This window comes from Phalacrocorax carbo, chromosome 19 (genome assembly GCF_963921805.1).
Source record: "Phalacrocorax carbo chromosome 19, bPhaCar2.1, whole genome shotgun sequence".
Taxonomy (NCBI): Eukaryota; Metazoa; Chordata; class Aves; order Suliformes; family Phalacrocoracidae; genus Phalacrocorax; species Phalacrocorax carbo.
The window spans coordinates 3,347,861-3,372,127 of record NC_087531.1 but is presented as its reverse complement, the minus strand read 5'-3'; the positions used below and the strand labels follow the sequence as shown (position 1 = coordinate 3,372,127).

The 24,267-nt window shown below is 49.8% G+C and overlaps 1 protein-coding gene across 6 annotated transcripts in view; it reads right to left on the bottom strand.

The window, feature by feature from the left end:
* The window catches only part of PTPRS (protein tyrosine phosphatase receptor type S), a 172,381-nt gene that overhangs the window by 20,874 nt on the left and 127,240 nt on the right, over positions 1-24,267 (bottom strand). For 3 of the 6 annotated variants that reach the window (XM_064469634.1, XM_064469635.1, XM_064469633.1), the window contains exons 11-21: positions 19,537-19,842; positions 17,913-18,106; positions 15,518-15,635; positions 11,370-11,960; positions 10,597-10,694; positions 9,821-10,074; positions 9,333-9,426; positions 8,888-9,103; positions 6,935-7,092; positions 4,075-4,187; positions 1,611-1,658 (exon numbers count right to left, since the gene is read on the bottom strand). In XM_064469634.1, the coding sequence (XP_064325704.1) occupies positions 1,611-1,658; positions 4,075-4,187; positions 6,935-7,092; positions 8,888-9,103; positions 9,333-9,426; positions 9,821-10,074; positions 10,597-10,694; positions 11,370-11,960; positions 15,518-15,635; positions 17,913-18,106; positions 19,537-19,842 (2,190 nt within the window). The remainder of the gene's footprint in view (positions 1-1,610; positions 1,659-4,074; positions 4,188-6,934; positions 7,093-8,887; positions 9,104-9,332; positions 9,427-9,820; positions 10,075-10,596; positions 10,695-11,369; positions 11,961-15,517; positions 15,636-17,912; positions 18,107-19,536; positions 19,843-24,267) is intronic. The other 3 variants (XM_064469636.1, XM_064469637.1, XM_064469638.1) reach the window with 3 other exon arrangements.

The window sequence follows — 24,267 nt, the reverse complement described above, 5'->3', positions numbered from 1 at the left end:
CCGCTGCAAACAGACACTGGCTGAGAACACACAGGAACTTGCCTTGTTTTACTGCTCTCAAAGACAGAAGTCTCCTTGTCGGATCGATTTCTAGGGCTCTTTTATTATAAAGAAGACTGGAAAACTCTGCAGCGATAAACACTTTCCTGGTCAAAATGCCAAGTGCATCGGGGTTCCCATTAAGATCCAGGAGGAGTTTGATATTAAATGAGCCAGGAATGGTACTTCCCAGCGGTTCCAGCCCGCGCTGCCAGGTCAGCTGCAGCAGCTTCTTTTGTCTGCTTTAATTCAATAACTCTTAGTTAGACATGAAGGGAAACGGCTTGCAGGTTCCTCCGCTCAGCGGTCCCTTGGCTACCTGCAGGGCTGCCGCCCAGGCAGACCTCCCGCAGTGGCAAGGGTGGCAGAGGGAACGCTGCCGTGGGCTGAGGTTCATCTAGGGATCAGCATGGCTTGAAAAAAACCCCATGCAAACCCCCACTGTTACAATAACGGGGTTGAGGGGAGGTGGCAGGAGGACTGGGACAGGAGTGTTCAGTACCAAAGAGACCAATATTTGCATTAAACTGTTCAGAAAAATGCTCCAGCCCAAGCAGCATCTGTGATTCTTCACATTTGTCAGCTAAAACCTCACATCTACTTCTCTGGCCAGCTTAAAAAAAAAAAAAAAGAAGAAATCAAACCCCAAACCCACCCAGCAAAGCTGGGATCTTGGCATCTAATGGGGATGAAGTCTTTTAGAGCCAGTCTCATCTAACATTTCAATCACTTGAACCTCTCTAATCTTATCACAAAAGACTTGATTCTCTGTGCACCAGCCAACTCGCCAGAAACGTCACCCTAACATCTGTTCCACGGGCCAGAGCCCATTTATCCTTGCAAAATCACCACGGCTGGATGGTACTCTGCATGAAACCCAGGGGGTGTGGAGGAACATGGAGAGGCCTCTGGTCTTTGTGCTCCTGGAACAAGCTGATGCCAAGGAACAGACACCTGCCACAGCTGGGAAACGGCCCTTTTCCTCGTCTGGTATGAGAAGGTGCCTGGGTGCCTCTCTCCAAAGAGTGAGGGGATCGTCAGCTGCAGCTCCGGTTTCCTCCTTCCCCACGTTACGAAGCAATGAGCACAAAACCACAGGCACACACACATACAATGCTCACACGCCGGCGCACAAAGGTCGCTTTCTGCCTGTGGATAAGTATGAGGGACATTTAGCCAAGCTTCAGAATGAAACATCTTCGACAATGGGAAGAAAAGGAAGCCTTGAAACCCAGGTCTTTCTCCTGAGACAGCAAAAGAGACACAGGAGGACGGACAGTGTCCCACGCTGCTACCAGGGGCTCTATTCTTCTGCTGCTGTGACTACCCTTGTCTTGCAAAAGGCCTGTTATTTGATACTGTAAAACTGGAAGTGCAGTTCAGACAAACAGATGGCACAGAAAAGGGATGAGATGGGCAAACACCGCAGGAATACAGAGAATTCGGCCAAAAAAAAGAAGAAATAGTAACAGGAACGAAACAGAATCGGAAAGGAAAGCAACTGAAGAGAAAAAAATAATAATGGGGGGAAAAAATGAAACCAACAGGAACAAAAACACACAGGAACTAACTTTCAAAGTCAAACTCAGGGTCACTGAGAGGGCTGCTCAGACCAGAATCTGCAGAAAACAGTAAAAAAAAAAACAACAACACTTTTTAAACAATTTCATGCTAATAAAAAAACAAAACCCAACATAAATCTAAAGAGGAAAAGAAAGTTATTTTTTGTGCTGATTAGGCTAGGACAGGATATCCAAGATGTGCTACGCTTTCCCCCCTCCGAGCTGCCCAGATGCTCACGCACGCTCCCATTCCCACGTCCCCCCTCTGTTTTGCTGCTGGGGACAGGATAGAGACTCTCTGCTTGCTGGACCTGGGTCATCTGGCTGGAGAAGAGCCTACAGGCCCTCTTCTAAACCACAATCTATTTAATTCAAATGGCTTTAAGTCAGACAGCACCTATGGAGACCCCCTGCGAACTGCACCACAATCTCTCCATCACCACCAACACACTTCAAGCTCTGATTTTCCACCTGTTTCCATTTTTACCCAACTGTTTGCAAAATTCTGTGGGAGGCAGGTGACCAACTCTCCCAAAGCCTTTAAAACCTCGTACTGCTTTACAAACTATATAGCAGAATGAACTAGCTAGATAAACTCTTTGGCTAGCTAAATTGATAAAGAAAAGGTGGCATCATCTTTCTAAAGCTAGGCCAGACAAAGCCAGGCAGTCTTTTGAGATCTGCAGACCTTTGCCTAGCAGAGCCTTAATGGCAGGTTTGCATGTCTTAGCTAACCTTTTGCAAGCCTCTGAGACCAAGAATTCAGAGGTACAGCATGACCAAAACAGCAGGGTCAACAGAAGACAGACTCACTCATCTATCGATCCCATTAACTGAGGCTCAGAAGTGCCCTGAGCTGACTCCGCTATCCTGCGGGGACAGGGAGAAATACCCAGTAAGGGACCACACGAAACAGCACTCCCAGCTGCTTCTTAGCACCCAGGCTAAGCTGGACGGCCCCAACTTTTCATCTCAGCATAGGTTTCACACGGAGAAGTGCAGCTCGCTCTCTCGGGTCTCACGTCAGCACCTGGTGCACCCAGAAGCCAACATGAACGCTCCCAAAGGGAGCTCCTGTTTGCACCCTGTATGTAACACCGAGCCCTTACAAATACAGACCGCTGCTGAGCTGCAGCTGGGGGCACTCAAAAAAAGCTGCTTATAGTAAGGGCAAAACAGCTGGGACAGCAGGATTCTCTCAAGCTTCCCAAGCAGTGTCCTGCTCAGCCCCTCACATGCTCAGAGAGACAGCAGACTGCTCTCCTGCTGCAGACCTCAAACACCTTCAGACTCTCCTGCAAGAGCACCACTGAGTAAGAGCTGATTTAGGGACCTAACGGCAGCTGAACTGCTCTGCATTCAGTCCCTGCATACCGGATTAAGCCTGCTTCCATCCCTCAGCTGAGACTCCATCATTCCTAATCTTGGGCTGATTCCAACGCGTTGTTCCTAACTCTTTTTGATACGAAACCCTCAGCTCAGTGATGCCTTTGTGCTTCCCCACAGATCCCTGCCCTCTGGGTATGTACTGACTTGCCAACCTCACCCTGAGAAAACTCAGACAACGCTAAGGACAGGACTGGGATGGGAAGGGGAAACAGGAGCTGCAGAAACATTACTAACAAGCACAAAACAGCAAAAAAAACCAAAAAACAAACAAACTGAAAACAACAGCCAGCCCCAAAAAAGCACAATAAATTCCCTTCCAAATCCTCAAGCACCAGGAACTCGGAGGCAGAGGTGTGCCCCAGCACGCAGGCACTGTTCAGCATCGCCAAGTGTCTGTCTGTGCGAGGACATGCCTGTGCTGGGCTGTGTCAGCGGTGGCTTGCAGAGGTGCCATGCAGGCAGCTTAGACATGCATGTACATGGGGACACACGTATATAGAAAGGAGGGTGCCTCGAGCTTCTCTGCCCAGGAGTGAAGCACAGTTACGGCTGTTCGCAGGGATGGCATCTGCACTAAGCGAGGAGATGCTGCCTCGTCTGTGCAAAGCAACCAGCTGCCTTTCTCTCTCCGCACAACCCACAGGGCAGGCCTGGCTCCTCACACGAGTGTTTTGGCACGTGTGCAGAAAGCACCAGTTACATGTGTGGCCTGAGCACCGCGTGCCGGGCAGCCCGCCACGCTTCATCTGAACCACCCCCGGGGATGTCCCTGCACAAGGCATGGTGCTGCACAGCAGCACTGGTGGTCTGGCAAGCTTGGTACGGCCACGGCACTTGCAGCCCAGAATGCACCAGTTTAGCTGGGTATCCAGGAAAGCCCTTCTTCCTGCCTTGCTAGTGCCTGTAGAGCCTGTGCAAGGTCCTTGAGGTTTCCTAGCAAAGGTTTCTTTCAGCAGGCTTGCTTAGCAGAGGCGAGGCTTTGAGGTTTCTTGGCAGCCTTCAGGCAGGCAGGAAGGGACTAAGGAAAGGGCAGTTGCTCCACTCCTGCCTTCCCAGTGAGAAAGGCTGGTTTGCAGCCGGTTACCTGGAGTTTGGAAGTTGATGCGCCTCATTTCCACAGGGTCCTTAGGGTGGTGAGGGGTGATTTCAGCGTTGTTCAGGAGGCACTTCGTCCGCGGCTCTGAATCTTTCCGTTTGCTTTTTAAAGAAAAAAAAAAGGAACAAAAAACCAAAAAGACAAAGCGTCTTTTAGTCTTTTCAGCTACTCAAGCCACGTTCAGACCTGAGATAGCTCCCACTGAGATCAGGGCCAGATGCAGCCAAGGATGCAAGTTACATAAAATGCATCAGAAAAGGGATGAGGTTTGGAAGGGTTTGTCAGGGCTGTATTTGATGGGTTTACAATGGCCCAGCAGCTTTCAGACAAGTCTGGAAGTTCCCCCTTCTCACAGCAGTACAGACAGGCAGCACGGAGCAGCGGAGGTGCTGTGAACTCACACCTCAGCCTCCCGGCACAGACAAGCCTCCACTGAACTCTGCAGAGCTCTGCAAGCAGAAACCTTCCAATTCTGGCCAAGCCATTTTCAGCCTGAAAGAACCAGAGCCAACATAATCATTTGGAAAAGTACAGGATCTCCCAGCCATGACCTTGGACATAAAGTACTGATATTGCTCTGTTGGCTTGTTCAGGAGCTCTCAGTGCCTTGCTGCAGACAGAGAAGTCAGAGCAGTGGTTTTTCAACCTTTCTTGATCTGCAGAATACTAAAACTCTGGGTTCAAAAAATACCAGCGTAGACACATCCTCTCCCATCACAGCTGTGTCTGCTGAGATCTGCTTCACCTCTTTGCCAGAAGCTGAAGCACGCTCCAACCTGCCAGCTGAGCTGCACGTGTAAGTGCTTCCTAATATATTTTGCTCAAAATGTGTTAGGTTAGCTGAGGCAGTTGAAAAGTCTTTGCTGACCTGGCTCATTCTCCTTGGAAAGAATTTGGAAGCAAAGCCCAGTGCTGATCTGGAGATGCGATAACCTCTGGCAAGGGAACAGTGACAAGCTGCTGGGAGCAGAACTTCTCCAGCGGGCAGAGAACGTGTACCCACACCCTGAGGCTTGCAAATAATGTCCTAACCCTTCTAGCAAGATTGCTGTAGAGCTCCTCGCCTCTCCTGCTTGGGTTGCACAGAAGCCTCCAATAATATTCCTGCAGCAATAATGGCAATTACTTAGGCAGAGAGGAGGTTATTCAGTACATTTTTAGCTGTCTCTTAATGTCATTAATAGCTAGAAGAAGTGGCATGAGCCCTGCCAGCACTGCATGGGGCAGCATTTTGGAATTACACCACTTTGCAGTTTGGGAATAGTTTATTTTTGCCACAGTTCTGAAACCACTGTTAATAGTTCATTGGCTAAACCCATCAGTTACTTCCAGTGAAAGCTCTCCCAGCCTCGGAAATGGTTTGAAATCAGTCTCATTTTTGCAGTCATAAACGAACTCTGTCAGAAGCCCCTGGCTGATGGGGCAAGGACAGCTTTTGCGGTGGGGCGAGGACAGCTCGGCTGGTGAGATTCTGCTTCCAGTTCACCAGTGGCTCAGGGACAGTCTGTATGGAGCGGTCAGACATGGAGAAAACCCACTTTCAACTCTGACTGCAACACAAATGGGTGTTTCTCTGCTCCATTAACCCAACATTTTATGAGCCGTTTACTGTCTCTGCTGCTCAGCTTGAGAAAGGGCCATTATATTTAGGAATGGACAAGCAGGAGAAAGATGGGCTTTCTTTGCTTTTTCTGCCCTGATTCAAACATGGTAGGAACTGTACCAGCAAAGCCCCATCACCACATACAGTGAAACACTGCCTAACACATGGCAAGAAAGAACCTAAGTAAATGGCAAATCCGGTGCTCTTACCTGTCTGGCTTGCTGTCCAGGAAAGCAGTAAGTGGAGAGAAGACAAGATAAATGTTCAGGTTAGAAAGGACTTGCAGAGGAAAGAGGAAGCATTTGCCCAGCTCTAACCCTGGTAACACAGGGGGAAGGTGGGACCAGCAAAGATAACCCATTTAGACAAGTGCTAACGAACACCAAGAACCACCTGAGACCCTGGCCCCAGAGCACTTGTGTGTCCAGCAGCTTCGCACATGCTGGGATGCAAAAGACACACCCATGTGGGTAAGCAAACACACCTGTGCAGAGGAAAGACGGAGCAGGGTTAAGAGATGTCCCAGCTAAGGACACCCCTGCATTGGCCATAGATGCCCTCCTGTCCCTTTTCTTGATCTACTTTGCTCAGGATCTGCTTCCTTTCCTGTTCTCTTTCATTGCACAGTGTGGCCTACGTGTGCTCAGGGGCCCCCCATTCCCATCCATGCACCATGAGCTCCTCTGAAAGCCACGGAAAAGGGAGAGATTTCCAGGGGTCGTTCCTTCCTCTCTCCTGCAGACTCACACTACACCCCTGCTGCTGCTGCTCTCGTCTCCCAACTCCAGCTGAAAACCAGTTTGGGAACAATGGAGGTCTCTGCTGATCCACAGCACAGAGGTGTTTCTCTGCATCACCCCCACCGTGCGCACACACACACAGAGCACAGGAAGGGGGGCCCGAGGCTGTGGCTGTGAGCAGCTCTTCTGGAGGAGACAGGCAAGAGGCCTGACAGACTCACTGCGTGTATGCCACGACAGACTGTCTATAGACAAGCACAGCTCTACTGAGAGTGCTATGGGGTAGACTCTGAAGCAGCAAATCCCTGCAGCCCACTGCTAACGCCTCCTGTGCCAGTCAGACCCTTCTGTTTTGGCATTTGTGCCTCAGGGCTCCTCTCTCTGGTGCTGGTGGAAGGATTTGTCCTCAGCTGACAACAACAGGACCAAGGAGGAAATTCCCTTTAGGGGCTAGAGCTGGGGACATTCAGAATGGTCACAGATCTGGGCAAGAAGCATCTCTTACTTTTTGTAGAGTAGAATGGCAATGACGATGCAGATGATGAACACCACGGCCAGGACGGGCCCAATGACCCAGATCAGCCCTTCCTCTCCATCAATGATCGGCTGTGGGTCAGGGTTATCCAGCTGGATGGGGTTGGAGAAAGGACTAGCAGCGAAAGTCTGGAAGACATGAGAGATTGTGGAACAGAGTTCAGAGATGGAACGGGGACTGAAAACAATGGGCAAGCACACAGTGTTCCACAAGAGAAATTGCTAGAGAGGATGTGAGCTCTCTGCAGCACAAACCAAATAATAGCAGAGAAAATGCCCTCTTCAATCTATAGAGAAAACTCTTCTCTGTGAGCATCTATGTGACAGTATCTTCTTCCTCCAATGCTCCAGGCAAGACAGGCCACTGAAAGATCACATTCACAGGAAGCTGTAGGCTGCCTCATGCCTATGGCTCACCTAACCTTGTAGCCACGAAGGTGCTTTTGGAGAACCAGTTGACTGTGCCTATGCTCCACCACATCCCTGAGCCCTCGCCACTGCCACAAACACACACACATTCTATGAGCTCTCGTGTAACCATCTGGATTTTGACAGTCAGATGGGATTACAGAGAAAGGGGGAAGGGATTAAACCAAGAATTAACGCTTAGAAACAGTCTGGTCACTTGAAAAACCCAATCCTTACAATTAAATATAAATTAATAAAATGCAATATGTCTCTTCTGCTCCCTCTGCAGCGAGCTGGGCTCTTGAGGAGAATCAGAGGCACACTCAAACCCATCAGGGTCCTAACTAGCGGGCCTTGCCTGCCTGTTCTCGTGAGTGCTACAACCTCCCCACCCCAGGAAGGCTGCATTCCCTCCCATCTTACACAGAAACTACAGAAACTCAAATGCGCAGAGGAGAACGGCATGCCCTGGTTTGATTGAGAAATCTGGGACAGGACAAGAACAGGAGCTGGGTCCTTGGGCTCTGGGTCCTTGAACTCTACCAGCTCTCAGCGAGGCTGAAATGCTGCCACGTACTTGGGAGCTGCTGTGAATCCAGGCTGTTGTGAGGGAGTATGCAGTACCTTGTTCTAAAGCAGAAATTACCACAAGCTGCAGTAATCCGATTGAGAAACCCATTCAGAAGTGTGTCAGCCTAATCCTTTAATATCAAATACACAACTAAATATTTATTTGGGAAAAAAAACCTCTGAAAATCCTTAATTCAAATAGCTCCCTGCTACAACTCCATAGGGGGATTTAAAAACAACAAAGTATTAGATTGCTTCCTATTGTGCATGAGGGAGGAGGCAGGTAAATATTCAAACAGTTGTTTTCATAAAGCGAAACACAGCACCACTGAAATCAGCAGAGGTGCTGAAGTGGTAAAAAGAGCAGAGAGCACAGGTAGTTTTTCATTTTAAAATGCTCCCCTCTGCTTGGCGGGGAACTCAGAAATGACCAGGGTGTGTGACACACTGCTCTCAAAGCAGGGTGTAAAGGGTCATTGCTCTAAGGAATACACAGACAGCCTTTACAAGAAAATACTCTTTGTAAAGGGGTTTGAGTGAGGGATCTCTGAGCTCGAGTGTAGCCAGAGTGGATAGTTCAGTACTCCCCCATTCTGGACTCAGATCTGGAGCCACAAGTCCTGCCTATGGAGACTGGCAAAATGCAGCAGCAGCGCACCAGACGCTTGCAATCATTAGCCCGCCTGCTTGGAAGAGCACGTTTGCTGCATGCAGACACAAGCACAAACAGCTCCAACAGGCACATGCAAAAACTCCACAGCTGGACTGGAAGATCTTTACAAAGAAAAAAACCTCAAGCTCTGGCATCTGGTGGGAGAGAGTTACAGCCAGGAGGGCACCAGGGCTGCTGGCAGCTCACGAGGGAGCAGCTGCTGCCTCTGGTCGATAATGGGGACAGAGGGGCACAAGCATCTGAAGAGGGCAAGAGAAAGCAGACAGCACTTACGGCCTCAGGTTCCTGGAGCACTGCCAGGATGAAGATGACATATTTCTGCCCTGGCTCCAGGGCTCTGTTCTCGAAGTTGTCGTAGTGCTTCATGTCCCCCAAGATGAAGTGGGAGGGGAGGGAGCGAAAACGGGCAGCAATGTAGGGCTTGGGGAAGTCCAGTTGTCGGGAGTGACGCAGACTTCGGCGTCGGAGCCTGGCAATGTCCTGAATGAGCTGGAGGAAGCAAAGGAACATGCTGAGCCCTGATGTCTTCAGCACCATCAAGGGAGCAGGAAGGAAGGAGAGCCAAAGCATCCCTCTCAGACTGGCCACACCTTAGCTACTCAGAACGTGGAGCACAGATACCCCAAACCCACCCTTCCCAAGCTCTCAGGTCACCATCCCATCCATTACAGCTCTTTGCTCTCTCCCTACAACTGGCTTCAGTTTCACCCACGCTCACCTCCTCCAGGTCCATCTCCTCAGGGCTGCCCAAGGGGTTGAGGAACTGTCCTCCCCGGGACTTCCTCAGAGGCACCACCACAATGTAGTAAGCCCTAAGAGTTGGGAATAATCAGAAGAAAGAGAATGACTTAATCTCCTTCTATGAGCCACAGAAGAAGAGAGGGCACAGACTGATGCGGAAGGCTAGGTTTGCCCAACCAGCAAGCCCCTTATTTTTAATTTAGCACAGTTGTTATTGCTGCTCCTGGCACGAGCCTAGATTCAGCGGCAGTCCTATATGACACATCTCCTTATTTACTCCCTTTCCATTTCTTTAGCATCCCCTTGTTAGCTCTGGGAAGTAGCTCCAAAAGACCAGAGTAAGCAAGGCTAAAAATGCAGGGAACACACCCCCTGCCACCGCCCTTGCGGGTTTGTACGGTGGACTCCAGCCATCAGGGCTGACCCCCATGAGCACCCCCCTCCTGCAGTTTAACAGAAACCTACTGGACAGGCACAGAGCTCTTCACATCGGGGAGAATCACCACCACGTTGCCATCAGCATCAGGCTTGTGGGTCACTTCTGGCTTCCTTGATAACATGTCAGCAGCGGTCCAGGCAGCGACGTTCTGCTGCAAGCCACCCATGCTATTGCCCCGGTTCATGAGAGCAAAGTTGTAGAACGTGCGGGGCTTCAGGTTGGTGATGAGTTTCTTGGTGGTGCGGCCATCCACATCAACGTTCAGCCCGTTGTACTGGATCTGTGGGAGGCAAAGAGGCAGCAAAGTTGTACCATGAGCAAGGCTGATACTGTTCAAGCAACCAAACTCCTTCCTCCCCATTGCTTCAGTGTGCAGAGACCACGGGGCACTCGGCTGTGCCATGCTCCATCCAGCTCTGCCACAGCTGGAGCAAGCACAGGAGTAGGAGGCATTTGAGTGGGAAGCCATCTGTCTCTTGTGCCCACTGCTCATGAGGGTCCCCAGGTATAAGGCAGATGCAGGACAAAGCCTTGAGACTTTGCTGGAAGAGAAATTTTTATCCAGAAATGGGAAAATTGTGGTAACTTGCCTAGGGAGACAATGATTTTGTAACAGAGGTGGGAATGCAAATCAACAGCCCTGATTTTCAACCCATGTCCTTGATCTAGGGAGTAACCATTATCTGCCTCCATCTGAGAACTGAATCCACAATTCCTGCTTACCACCTCTTATTCAAACCAACGGACAAGACTCCCGGGAAAATGAGAAGGAACACAGTTCTCACTCTTCCCTTCCACTTGCCTTGTATGGGGTGGGAGAGTTGTAATTCTCAGGAAACTCCCAGCTCAAAAGGACAGATGTCTTTGTCACCATCTTCACCTTGAAGTTTTTGGGTAAAACTGCTGAGAGAAAAGTGAGGAGGAAGGGGAGAGAGAAGAAAAGGCAGCAGAGGGAAGGAAGAGCAAGAAAGAGAAGGAAGACAATGTCAGGCACTGGCAGAAAGGCCTGCCAGTCTGGCTTTGGCTCTGGCAGCCACTGCAGGAATGGAAGGGCTCGCTCCCTCCTCCACACTTTGCTTGAGTTTTGCCAAGGCCCATCTCCCAGCGCTCCCAGTCCCCATGCCTAACCCCAGGGAGGGGTGAGGGAGGGTGCATGGCTTTGCCCACACACTTATGGGTCTGGGTGGCTGCTGCAGGAACGAGGTGCTGGCTTTCTGAACATGCTCAGGTGAGGAAACCCATCCCAGGTCACGTTTTGAGGTTTTTTGATTTTCCTGTTTTCTTTTGGCTGTTTGCAAAAGCTGAAGAAAACGCTCTTCCCACCTGTGTAGCGACTGGCCCCCCACTTCAGGTGCCAGAGAAAGAAGGGTGTCCGGACTTAACTTAGAAGAAAGTGGTAAAAGGGACTTACCTGGCACAAGGCAGAGAGGAGCTGAGGGACTGAGTGTGAGACCAGAGTGCTTTGCATTTACTCACGAGCCTGGCTGAGCCTGGCTTGACCTCTCCAGCTCTCTGCCTCCCGGCACCAGCCCCGGTTACAAGGAGAGAGAGGGAGGAGAAACTGGTAAGTCCTACCTTGATCCAGCTGGAACGTCCGATACTGGACAGTTGGGCTGTACGGCCCGGGGCCTTTACTGGTGTGAGCACGGATTTTAACATCATAGGCGGTGTTGGGTTTGAGGCCGTTGAGGGTGTACGAGTTCTCTGGGGAGGGGGGCAGGTCTTTTTCCAGCGGGTTGCTGGGAGAACCGGCTTCCCGGTAGGCCACGGTGTATTTGACGATGGCTCCATTCCTCTCGGCCAGCACGGGGGGGAGCCAGCCAAACTGGACCGACATGGAAGTGATGTTGCTCGCCTCGAGGATTTGGGGGTAACCCTTGGGGATGTCTTCAGGGGTGGTGAGTTCCTGCACAGCTTCCTCCCCAAAGCCAGCCCGGCTTTTCACGGCCAGCTTGAAAACATACGTGGCGCCCTTGTGGATGCTGGGAGCAGTGTACTTATCCTCCAGGGCTGTGAACTCCAAGGTAGCCAGGGGGTCAACATCCTTGCGGCCAAACTGGAGCCGGTAGCCCATCACCTGGCCTTCCGCATCCAACGGAGGCTCCCATTTCACCAGAAGAGTGTTCTCCTCTGTCTGGTGCACAGACAGGATGGGCTTCCCTGGGACTGGGAGAGAAGAGGGACACCATCAGTCAAACGTGGGACAGGGTGGCTGGTGAGGAGATGCAGAGATTCTTAAGCTGCAGCAAGAGGTTCCTCAAATCAGAGGCAAGGTTTCAGCTTGACTCGGTGTACTTTAGTGTATCCCGCTGTAAACCGAGCTGCTGCTGCTGCTGCCCACCCGCTGTACAGGTGCATGGTCTCTATCAAGTTTAGGAAATGAGGTGCATTGCCAGTGTGTCAGCTGTGAGGTGCTTACACATTTCTGGAATAATTTTCTTCCCTTTCCTCAGGATGGAAAGGTGTGCAGAGTCCTCCCTTATCACTGGATCACTTACTGTCCCACACTGGGAAGAACAAACTCAGGAATCCTGACTCCCAGCCTCCTGTCCTAATCACCTGAGCAGATTGCTTCCCAGGGCAGGGAAGAATGAATGCAGGAGTCCCCCAAACTCCCATCCTTTCTCTCTCCCTCTCTCTCCATTACACAGCACAACTCATGCAGAAAGAGACTGGAACAGATTGGCTCCGGCTGGGAAGTCCAGAGCAGCTGAGGGTGAAGTAATGAAGGATGGGAAAGGAAGTCTGGGCAGCCCCAGGTCCTGAGCAGCAGGCATGAGGCCAGCTAAGCGAGTCTGGCAGGCATCTGATCACCCAGTTGGGTACAGAAAGAAGGAATCACACAGAGAGTGGAAACAGAGGCCAAAATCTGTGCGAGGCAGAGGGTAGGGAGAGTTGCTCCTTACTCTGTGCAGTTTATCCCCTCTGGAGGAAGGAAAAAGACAGCTGAGTATTGGTGTGTTTTCAGTCAGCTCCCTCCTTAACCTGTCAGTTAGTTCCTCCACATTTGGGGGGATATTGTAGGAGCTCAGCAGTGCTGCGCCTCTGTCTTATGAGCCCTGGCACTGCCTGGCTGCTAAGCAAGCCCACAGCCACAGTTAAATGACATGTGTAGGTCCAGAGGCTCCTGAAGCTGGAGAAACCAGAGCATTAATTCCAGCAGCTCATGCGTCATTTACACTCAACTCCACTATTAGAGATCTAATTTCCTTCTCTCCGCCTTAGTGTTTCTTCTGGTCGAACAGGAGGAGGGAGAATGGAGTTAGGAGAGATCCCGTCCCACTCTAGCAGCATGAGTCTGAGTGAGGGTCAGCAGGTTGGAAAGCTGTGGGCAGTGTGGCTAACGAAGCGGGCAGGAGGGCGCTGGCAGGGAAGGATGCTGCCCACGCAGGGATCCTGGCAGAGTCAGACCGGGGAAGCCACTCTGCCTGCTGCATCGACCGACATTGGAGCGTGGGGATGAGGGGTTGTCTCTGAAACAAACGCTTTATGCATTTCAAACTGCCAGAGAATGGCTAGGAACAGTGCTGGGGGAGATCCCTTGGAAACGCCGAAGCAACACATTAAAGAGAAAAACAATGCCATTACCTTTACGTTTTGGTTTTTTATCACAAATGTTACTATAATCAGCTGAGCTTGAAAATATTACATTTGCACAACAAATATTGTTTGAAAGAAAGGTGAGAAGAAAGCACGGAGGGGGGGGAAAGTGTTTTATTTGGCAATTGGTTTGGACAGTAAAGGAGAAAATTGGATGTATTGCTGTATTTAAATTCAGCCCCTAGCCCTGAATGATAAAGAAAGAAATCTCTCCTCTCAGAAGGTATATTGACTCAACACTGCAAAGAAGATAAGAATGTTACAGAGCCATTTGAAAGATTTTTTAAAAATAGCTATTTCAAGTTGGGGGAAATTGAGTTTTGGGTAATAGCTGCTGTGCCGGAGAAAACATCCCTCTGTGACTGATCACCTGCACTGCAAATCCTAATGGGGAGAGATGAGGGAGGGTGACAAGAGAGAGTGACAAGGGAGGGAGGCAGAGAGAAAGGCTCCGGGAGAGAAAAATGAAAAGGGTAGAGAGCCTCTGGAAGAAGGAAACATGAAGAGAGAACCAGGGAGCAAGTGAGAAGAAACATGGGCAAAGCTGGCGGGGGAAGGAGAAGGCGGAGAGTGAAGGAAAAGGCTTCTGGCAGTGCACTGCATGAAGAAAGAAGCCTGGATGCTGACATCCAAACGCACCCTGCTTTAACATCTGCAGGAATCGGTGTCCTGGAAAGCAACCTTGTTCTCCTGTGTACTGTTCTCTTAACTAGGCAGGAGAGGCAAGAGGGGAGAGAAAGGCTGAAATCCCATTCACTTGTCTGAACACAAGAACATAAAATGAGATGAAGATGTGAGTTAGGACAGGGAAAAGGCAAGGGCAGCCGTGGCTCCAGCCCTGTGTGTTCCAGGCCAGGGCTCCTGAGCCTTCTCTGTCCTGTGCGCTCGGCTGAGTGTCTGTGCTGCCTCTAGAGCCTGAGCAGAGGTTTCCAGGTTAATTATGCTCACTGACCGTAGGCCTTCAGTCCCTGCAGAGGCAAAGAGCAATATTCTTCCAGAAACAAGGGATGATGTCAGTTTATGTCAGCTGCTACAGGCAGGGTAAAGATGACTGCCCCAAAACTAAGAAGAAAATGAACAGATAGCCAGGGTTGGGAAGTTAGTAGACAAAGAAAAGAAATGAAAGGGGGAGAAAGGCATCATCTGACAGCAGGAACAAAGGAAAGAGCATTAGCAAAATGGGGTGAGAGGAGGCAATGAGAGCCCAACGAGAGATGGGCTGGACGAGGGACAACTCCGGGTTTGGGAAGCGTAGTCTCCCTCCACTGCACGAAACCCTTCCCATACTGCAGAGCAGTGCTTTAGCTGTGAGAGCACAAACCACAGGAATGCAGCTGCTGAGAGGTGGAGTGTACACCTCTCTTCTCCTGCAGCACAACTGTTTGGAGGAGCAAGGGATACCCTGTTGCCCTCTGTCATTCCTCTGCTCAGGCCGTGCCATTCTAGCTTGGCACCACATCCTCTGTACTGAGGCTGACAGACACTTTGCCACGAAGAACAGGTCAAAGGGAGGAATGAATCTGGGTGGTATGTGCAGACAGAGCCCAGGTCCCAGAAACGCTTGCAAGGAAAGGTCATTACTGTCAGTACTTTTCCCTCTGCTAGTCCTGAGCGAAGAGGAGATGTATATTCAGACACGATACTAGAAGAATAGAAGAGTGGGCAGTATCAGCCACCACTGGCTTCCTGCTGCTTTTCAGATCTTTGCAAGTCAACACCATGACAGCAGACCTCTGGCTCTCCTGTTCCCCAGGGTACCTGTGTGCACCAACCATCAAAGCTACACAGTCTCAGACCAAGCAGAGATTCTCTTTACTTCTGGTGCACTGGAATTTACAGCGCAAGAGATTATAAGCAATGAATTCATCCTCTGTTGCATTTCTGGGTGTGTCTGGGCTTTCTGCAGCACTGGACAGAAAATTATGCCATTTAGTGAGGGCTAAGTGTGAGGAATGAAGGCGTTTCTGCCTTACAAGAAATAATTCTGTCTGCAGGGCAGCGTGGCATTTGTTGCAAGTCTGTCCTTTATGAAGGGAGTAGGATGGAAGAAGCTGAGTCTGGAGGAAGAGCTTCTTGGCTTTAGGGAACTGGTGAATCCCACCAGTTCAGGAAAAAACTCTTACCTGCACCCTTCGTTGTGACCACTTTTGGTTTGCTGCGAGCACCATCTCCCTTCATGGTGTAGGCGGCTACGGTAATGGAATATGCAGTCTCAGGCTGGAGCCCAGCAATGATCATTTCCTGTTTGTGAGATTCCAAAGGAAAATCATATAAATATTCAGGTGCACACGGCACAGGTAGATCTCTCCTCCTTGCAGGAGTCTCAGCCCTTTTCTAGCATGCAGGAACATTCACTGAATTGGAAACCACGAGACACTCTGGGGCAACTGGGTAGATGTGGCAACTGGCAGGAGGATGAGTGCCACACTCCCTTAGCTAGAGGCACACACACCTCGGCTGCAAACCGTCCCTCTGTAAACACAGCACGTCTCTGCGGGGCCCTGGTTCAATGGGTTCTCTTCCAGATCTACCTCTCACAAACTCCCTGTCTCAACACAAACTGCTTCAGCCATCAAAACGCTGTTGCGCTCTTCAAAGCGTTCCTCTTTGCTATGCCATCTCAGAGGAGGTCTCAGCGGTTTCAAGGAGATTACATTTTTTTTCTCCATTACCCCCCTCCCTTCTCTCCTCAGAGATATTTTTTTAATGCCTTCATAATATTAAAGGGATTGCTTTAACGCAAAGTGCAAGATGACATTTTCTACTTGCACGCTGAAGCTCTCTGCTAAATCCCCAGCACCCTCCCTCCATCCTCTATCAGCCTCACCACACCTGGCTCCCAAGAGCTTTTGTTAGAACACTGGCCTCAAGAATAGCCCTTTCCCATGGAGTATTCAGCCCTTCCAAAGGGCTGTGTTCTCAAAAGGGATACCTGTGCTAAATCAAACAGGATGGGAGCATACGCAGCAGGGTTTTCTCCAAGGCCCTGAAAAGGAGGGAGATGCGAATATTGCATACGTTTTATGGCCTTCCTCTCCCCTCATTCCCACTGCCACTTTGTGCTTTCGATATTAAATCTCAGAGCAGCATTTGGGAAGAATTTGCTCGCCCTGAAAGTATCTATATTGCCCCCAAGGCTGAGCAGGGAGTGGAACAGCAGGACTTCAAAACAGCAAGATTCTGATCAACAAGTTTGGAAGCCATTAGCTACCGAGACAGCTCTGTCTTCTAGAAGTCAGGAAACCTGTTCTGCTTTCACACTTGCCACTGAGTTTAATTAAGATTTTAGGCAAGAGACTTTGCCTTTCATGTGACTCGGTTTCTCCACCTGTAAGAGAGGCCCCTCGCTTTTGTAGGGCACTTGGCAATCTCTAGGAGACATGAATGCACTCAGTTTAGTACTGCATTATCTTGGGACCCTGCCATTCCAAGAAGGAAATGCTTTCTCCTACTGCTTTGTAGCTCTAAGATCACAGAAAGCATGTAGCATTTTAGCAGAAGTAGCAAATACCAAACAGCCAAGCTGATTTCAAGGCCTACTTAAAAGGTAAAAGCACCAATAGCGATTCAGTGCTTTGTATCAACGAGGATCTAAGAATCTTGGCCCTTTAAGGGCACAAGGCGTTTGTTCATGCCCTGATAACTAGGAATTCTGGGGCTTTGAATACCCAATGCTTTTCAGCCTATGTTTTTCAGACACAAGCCAGAGGTGCTTGCAGACCAGCCCATCTTTAAGCGTATGTTCAAGGCATTCCCAAATTCAGTGTCCCATCTGCCTCCTCATGGAGGAGCAGGAGTCTCACTTTTCCTTCGGAGCCGAGGGGAAACCCCTGCAGTATCGCTGCGTGCTGACAAACTATGCAATCACACAGGGTTGCAGAGCAAAGTGAACGGGGTAGGGACAATGCATGGGAACGCCAGCGACAAGGCTTTAACACAGGCACACTGGCACTGCCAAAAAAATCAAGGAAAAGGAAAATATCACATCACAACAGGAAGTGGGAGAAGGGAAGGGACAGAACCAGGATGGGAGGATTTTTACTTTTTTACTTACGTATTCAGCAGTGTCATCTGTTTCCCACTGGGCAGAGAACAAGAGAGGTTTTGCACGTGAGAATACAAGAGGGGAAAGAAGGGAAAGACAGAGACACAGCATGAGGAAGGAGTCCCTGAGCAAGCAGCCACACAAGGTCAGAAGTTACCAGGCCAGCATGAAGGAAGAAGTAGAGTGGGAGAAATGAGTAGATTCCACTGTGGCCTTTGCCTGTCTTAAAAGACTTCCCAGACACAGGGAGGATGGATGGTATTTAGTTCAGTGCTGGGACAGCAGTTCATACTCTTCCACAATAGCTATTGTCTGGGAGTGCAAATGAACTGCAGAAAGACAACATATACCTTGTCATAGAGACACTCGTCTACTTTCTCCAGCATTACGCTGCTTGGGATGAGACAAGGCGGCTGGAGCACCCACCCCCTCAAACCTTCCATGGGAGATTGGAGTAGGAGGCGAGTCCTTACCTGGGCATCAGCCAGCATGATATCCTTGATCTGGGGCAGCCCCCTGGCCTCTCCATTCTCCATGCGTACATAGTGGACCTGGTAGCCACGAATCTGGCCATGCTGGCGGTTCTGGACTGGAGAGCGCCAGAACACTTGGATTGCGGTTGAGTTCAGGACCTCCACCTCCACTTTCCGAGGCGGCGCACTGGGCACTGCAAGGAAGGGAAGGAAGGGGTAAGAGTCATTTGGGGATTTCTAACTGGAGCCTGTCGCTTCACCTATGGGACATACATACACTGAATCTACAGCCCTGAAAGGAGGGGGAGACTTAAACTAGATATCCCCTCATCTGTCACTGACCTTAACTCAGTGAAACAGGGAAGCAGTTCTGGGGGATCTAATCTGCATGGCTTGGAGATACGCATGGCAACAGGCCCATCTCATAGCCCAGCCATTCTTCCACAGGCTCCTTTGCCCCCAGTTTGCTCAGACGGAAGAAACCATATAGTTCCAGATCACATTCTGAGGGCAAAGCTGATCTCTAATGAGCCAGAAAAGCTCTGGTCCTGCCTGTGGGGCATTAGGGTGGAAAGGATGTGGAGGGGCACTTGCCCTTGGAGTTCCTTTCTCTCTCAGGCAGGGCAGGTGGGCTGGTGGTTACGCTGCTGCATAATCTCAGGACAGGAAACAAGAGACGTCTTGGATGGAATTTGGGATGAAGTTTCGGAAATGATGATGACAATGATAGTAACAATAATACAGTGCATGACAGCTTTATCTGCAAGGAAACCGTACTTTCCCTGAGCAAGGTATTCTACCCATTTGGATGTGGACAGATGCTCAGGGAAACCCATGCTGGGGACAAACCTGTTGCTTTTTTAAAATTCTTTTTATTTGGGATGGAGGAAGAAAGCCTGAGAAGTTTGGAATTTACTTATGTTATTTACTTGACCTACATTATTTGAGGGCCTTACCTCACGTCACAGTGAGGGTGCTCTCCCGACATTCATATTTTTTCCTGGGTTTATTTTACTGTAGAAATACCAGGAAAGTTCAAGTCTTGCTGTCTGTGTTTGTGCTGAAAAGTCTCCCAGCTGGGCCACTAAACTGGTGCCTGAACTGTTTGTCACTGAAGGTTTTTTGAGCTTTAAGAAAGAGATTTTTCCTTTTTACCACTAACCAAAACTTTGACTTGAAGAGGCGCTAGTAACAAGGAATGTGTGGGAAGCACTCTTAATATTTTAAAACAGATTCTGGCAGCAATTGTCTCCCCTGATTTAATTTCTTTGCTGCCTCAGCTGCTTCTTTGCTCAGTAAGAACATCTTTTCAGGAAAAGTGGTGCAGTTAAGGCTCAGAGGCTCGTATTAAAAAAACCACCCAGAAATCCAGAAGACCAACCCTAAAGCAGGGAAGGACAACCCTACAGAGCCAGCGCTCAGAGGGGCTTAGGGAGATGGCAGCCAGGATGCTGCACGTCGCGTACCGGAGGCTGCCCTGAGGCCCCGTTCAGGCTTTGCTCTTGCATCACTCATCAGCCACAAGAAGGGACTCGACACGTCCCCCCCCGGTGTGGGGAAAGCCCACTCCAGGGACATGTATTCACCAGGGGACTCAGGGGAAAACCAGAAAAAGCGCAATTACCATCTTCATCTGTCCGGACGATAACCGGTGAGCTCTCTGGGCCCGGCCCCACCTCCGTATGAGCCACGACAGTGATGCGATACTCTGTCCACTTCTCCAGGGACTCCAGTAGGATCTGACTGGTGGTTGGGGGGATATCATTCACCTCCTTAAGCTCCGTGTCCTCAGAGTCCAGCGCTCGATAGTAGACGCTGTATCCAGCCAGGACGCCATTTTGGCTTTCGGCCGGAGGCGGCCGCCAACTTACCAGAATGGCGGTGGATCTGGTGCTGACGCATTTTACGTCTTGAGGGGGGGCAGACGGTTCTACGAGGGGGGAAAATTCAGGAGGGAAAGGGAAGAAGGGGGAAAAACAAAAGATGGGAAAGATAAAAGAAAAAAAAAAGGAAAATGATAACAAAAAAATCTAAAATAAAACATACAAAAATTTGGTTTAGGAAGATAAAATTAGAAAAGAAGAGAGCTTTTTGTTGTTGTCTTTTTTTTTTTTAAATGAAAAGAAAAAAAGCCAACAGAAATTAAATGGGGCATCAAAACTGAAATGTTATAAAGCAAAGGACTAAACCAGCAAGCGGGCTAGCCAAGAGGGGTCCTGCTGCTTCTAGTAAGTGTGACTGGCACAAAATAAGCACCCAGCTTTACCCTATAAAAGACTTTTCCTTTAGCTCCCTGTTCTACAGCAGTCTGGCAAATCCTGCCCTGGTAAAACACTTGTTTCCAAACTGCAGTCTCTGAGATCTTGAATTTCTTTGAAGGGATCTGTGAAAAGTAAGTAAGAAAAGCAAATCTTTTGCCAGGAGGCTTAAATTTAAGAGTCTACACCTTCAGATGGAAGTTATTAGTTGTCCACAGACTGAAGGAGGTGAAAAAACACAGTGGTAATGCCCAGGATATTGCCAAGCAATGAGCCCACAATGTGTTTAGATAGGAGGGTTTTAGAGAAAAGACTTACAAAGGAGGGAGGCAGTGGGTTTGACAAGGTATTCAGGTACCCAGGGGGATTTTCAGAAGCAGCAGCAGGTCTAACTCCCATTGCACTCACTGCCTGAACTACGTCAAGGTATTTCTGAAAGTCCCAGGAGGACACCTTTGGAAACGTGGCCCTAAACAGCCGCATATTCTCACAGTGGCAGCAGACAACTGTCTAAGGGCTGATTTTCAGGCGATGGGGAAGGTATAAACCACTGCTTTCTAGCGCAGGGCTGCTCATTTTGGTGTTTACTGAGCTATAGCAGGTGATTTTTCACGTGGTCTGCTCAGTAGGAAGCAGGACACTGCCACCAGCTCCGTCAGACGCTACGTGCCGGGGCGCACGCTGCTGTGCCATGGCCGTGCCCTGAGATACAAGGTGAACTGCAAGAAACACAGATTTGTCAAGGGGGATGCCACAGGTCTGAGACCTTGGTGAAGTCTGGACAAAGAGCCTTCCACTTCTGTACCCCGGCTGTAACCCTCCCGGTTACTTTGGGCAATCTCAGACCAGATTTCTTTCAGTCACTAATTACAACCAATTAGCCCAGGCGAGCAGAGAGGGGGATATATTTTCAAGGCAAATCTGCAAATCCAATCTCACCCAATACGGTCAAACTGCAATAAATAGCTTTTAAATCTCTGCAGACACCACCAGAAACCGGGGTGTCCTTATAAGCCCCCAAAGCATCACCTGCAAGAAGCAAGGGAGACGATAAATGCTGGTCACCATTCCTCATTTCTCTGTTGCTTTTCAATCAACAAAAAGTTTTACTGAGGAATGATTTTTTTCAAATCTCTTACTCCCATCCCTGAGTCACAAACAGATGTTTACGCCCAGCTTTCCTTGAGGACTTTGCTAAATCAAGTCACACTTCTCCCAGTTCACACTGGAATGAAAGCCGTGTGCTTTGTGTATGCCTCCATCAAACAGAAATCAGGGTTTTGCAGAAGGGGTAAAGACAGTCCTTATGCTGCAGTGCTGAGCGCTCTGTCCAGTAGGACATTTTGGGTGTTGTCCTCCTACTTTCATGCTTTATTGCTACGCTTTAGCTGTATTTAAAATGGCAGAATGAAACCCTTATCCTCAGAAATCCCACTGCAGAGGGTGACGATCCCTGGCCATGGCTAGCCACGCAAAATAATACAAAATATGTCAAACAAACAAAACCCAAAGTAACAAACAAACTGGAAAACAGAACATAAATCAAGCCAGTAATTTAAAATAAAAAAAAAAAACACATCAGAAAGGAAATCATAATAACAAAATAATACTGATATAAAAAGTAACTCCTTCCAGAACATTCCCAGTCTGTTTACCTACCTTCCACGCTTCAACTGCTAATTTATAAGACTTTCTTACGAGAGAACAAGAGAAACTGAGCTACGAGGCCAGACCAAGCTCCTGGTGGGTTTCTGCACATGACTGGCTTTTGAAATGCCACCCTGCCCCGCTGCTAGCTCCCTCCATGGAGTCACTCCCCCGCTGCCGGCAGAACCCTAGCTATTGCAGTAATGGCAATTTTGGACCCCAATCTATTGTATTTTGCTAAGTTACCTGTACAGAGACCAGAGAGCAGGGCGGCAGAGTCCCACTGACGGATCTCCTTCCCCCTATAGCTCTCTCCACCTGCTGTGATCGATGCAGCACCAACATCTTCAGAACAGAGGTGCACTGCTCCTTCCCGCACCCCAGAAGCAACTCAAATCCCTTTCAGGGTATGAAGGAAAAGACTCAACCCTCTTCCAGTGCCTGCCATGATGCTGTTTGCTTCTTTTTTCTCCCTATCAGGGGCTGGTAGTTTAAAAGCCACCCTTCCTGCTTAGCAGTCCAGCCAAAGCCACCACGGCTGAGAAACCCACTGCAGAGAGGGTCTGACCTGACCTACCCTTTCCATCTTGAAACTCATTATGAAAGCCCCAGTAAGCAGAGCCGCAGCTCCAGCTGGCACTTGGGTTCACTGTTTGCACCGGCAGCTGCTGCGCATGGTCACGCTCGCTTGCTCACTCACCCTCTACGCTCCAGCACAGGGACCTACCGAGAGGCCCTGGAGCGAGGCCTTCTTTTGGGATGGTTTGCACTTTCTCTGGTCAAAAAGGTGGGGTGGGTGGGTGATGGGGGAGAAGGCCCAGATCTCACCCAGACCCCCTCCCCGTCACTCTCGACTACAGCACCTGGATGAAAACAGCCACCAAGTGCTGGCTGGCCATACTGGAGACGCATCTGGGGAGTTCATGGCACTGTGAGTTTCCTTCACAATCCAGCCCAACCTGCGTGACCCTGGAGACGTGCGTGCGCGCGTGGGGCCGGCCTCGAGGAGGCGGGAGCTGTATGCAGGAGGCAAAGTCCTGCAGCCCAAACCGGAGGCTGGGAGCCCGCCTCTGCAACAAGCCCCTTTGATGGAAGGGGAGCCGCAGCACAGGCGAGAGCCCCCCCGGCCAGCAGATCATCATCTTTGTCTGCTGGTGTGTTTTTATCAGGCAGACAGCTCTTTGGGAACCCCTCCCCCCCTCCCCCGGGCTCCAGGACAGAGGCGAGTGTGTGCAGAGCGACAGGGTGGACTGTATTTGTGAATCCGCTTGAGACCAGCCAGTACTCACCTGAACTGCATCTTTTACATGCTTTAAAGTTGACTGTCCAAGCCACAAGAATGACCCTTACTGACCTTGTACAATACAATGTTTTTTAACCCTTTAGGTACCATAGACTTTGTATAAGTTTTGTTCAGATCGTATACTGTGAGGAAGGGGGAAGGGAAGGAGAGCAGAGCTAATGGGTGGGGGAAACATCCTTTCTTAGGAAGGAACAGAGGGTAAGAAAGTCCCGTTGTTCCTCTACACCTGCACATGCAGCCTCACAGCACCCACCCTGCCACCCCTGCCTGTTGACGCATGCTTTGCACTCTGCAATTTCTGAGTAGGAGAGTTGCCAAGGAGCCCTGGGAAGGTCATGGCTAGTTAGAAAGGGCAAAACAGCTTCCTCCAACCATGAGATTCTGTTATTTTTACAATCTACGTCTCTGGTACTTGAAGAGTTAAAACCCAGCTACTTCAAGAAGAAAAAGATACTTTACCTTTAGTTTAATGGATTTTACTTTGGTTATGATGCTCAGGAGGAGCCACCCTGACAGGGAGGTGGAGGGTGTTGTGTGGAAAGGTGTGCAACGCAGGGAGGGCTGCGGCATGCAGGCACATGCTTGCCAGCTGAGCTAGGAGGGGAAGAGCACCGAACACCTTGGCAGGCTGCGGGAGGACGGAGGCTTTGCCGTTGCAGGGACAAGATGCCATCGTGGTGTGAAACCGCCCAGCAAGAGACAGACAGACAGAGAGCAGGGAGCTGGTTTCATCGGGCTGTGACAGCATGCAGGCAGGCAAGCAGACAGCAGAAGAGAAAAGAAAGAAGAGCCATGGAGCAGGCCAAGGAGGAGCTGAACGGAAAAGGGAGCTGCAGAGGGAAGACACAAAAGCCTGTCCTGAGCCAGAAGGTCTGTGAGCCGAAGGATGTCGCCTGGACCAGGGAGAATTGACTCGTTCCTCCAACAGCCAGCCAGGAAAAAATGTTTCACCGTGTTACAGGACACTGACAGCTCCCAGCTGATGTTCTTAAGAGCATTAAATTAATGAAACTATCCCTATGAAAGCTGAGCTACAGAGAAATAAACCAGGCCTCATTCTGGGCAGGTGCCAAGGTAGAAAATGTCCCAAAGCCTTCCCCTTTCCCAGATCCCCTTCTCTTCACCCTTTGGGGAAAAATTTTCAGCG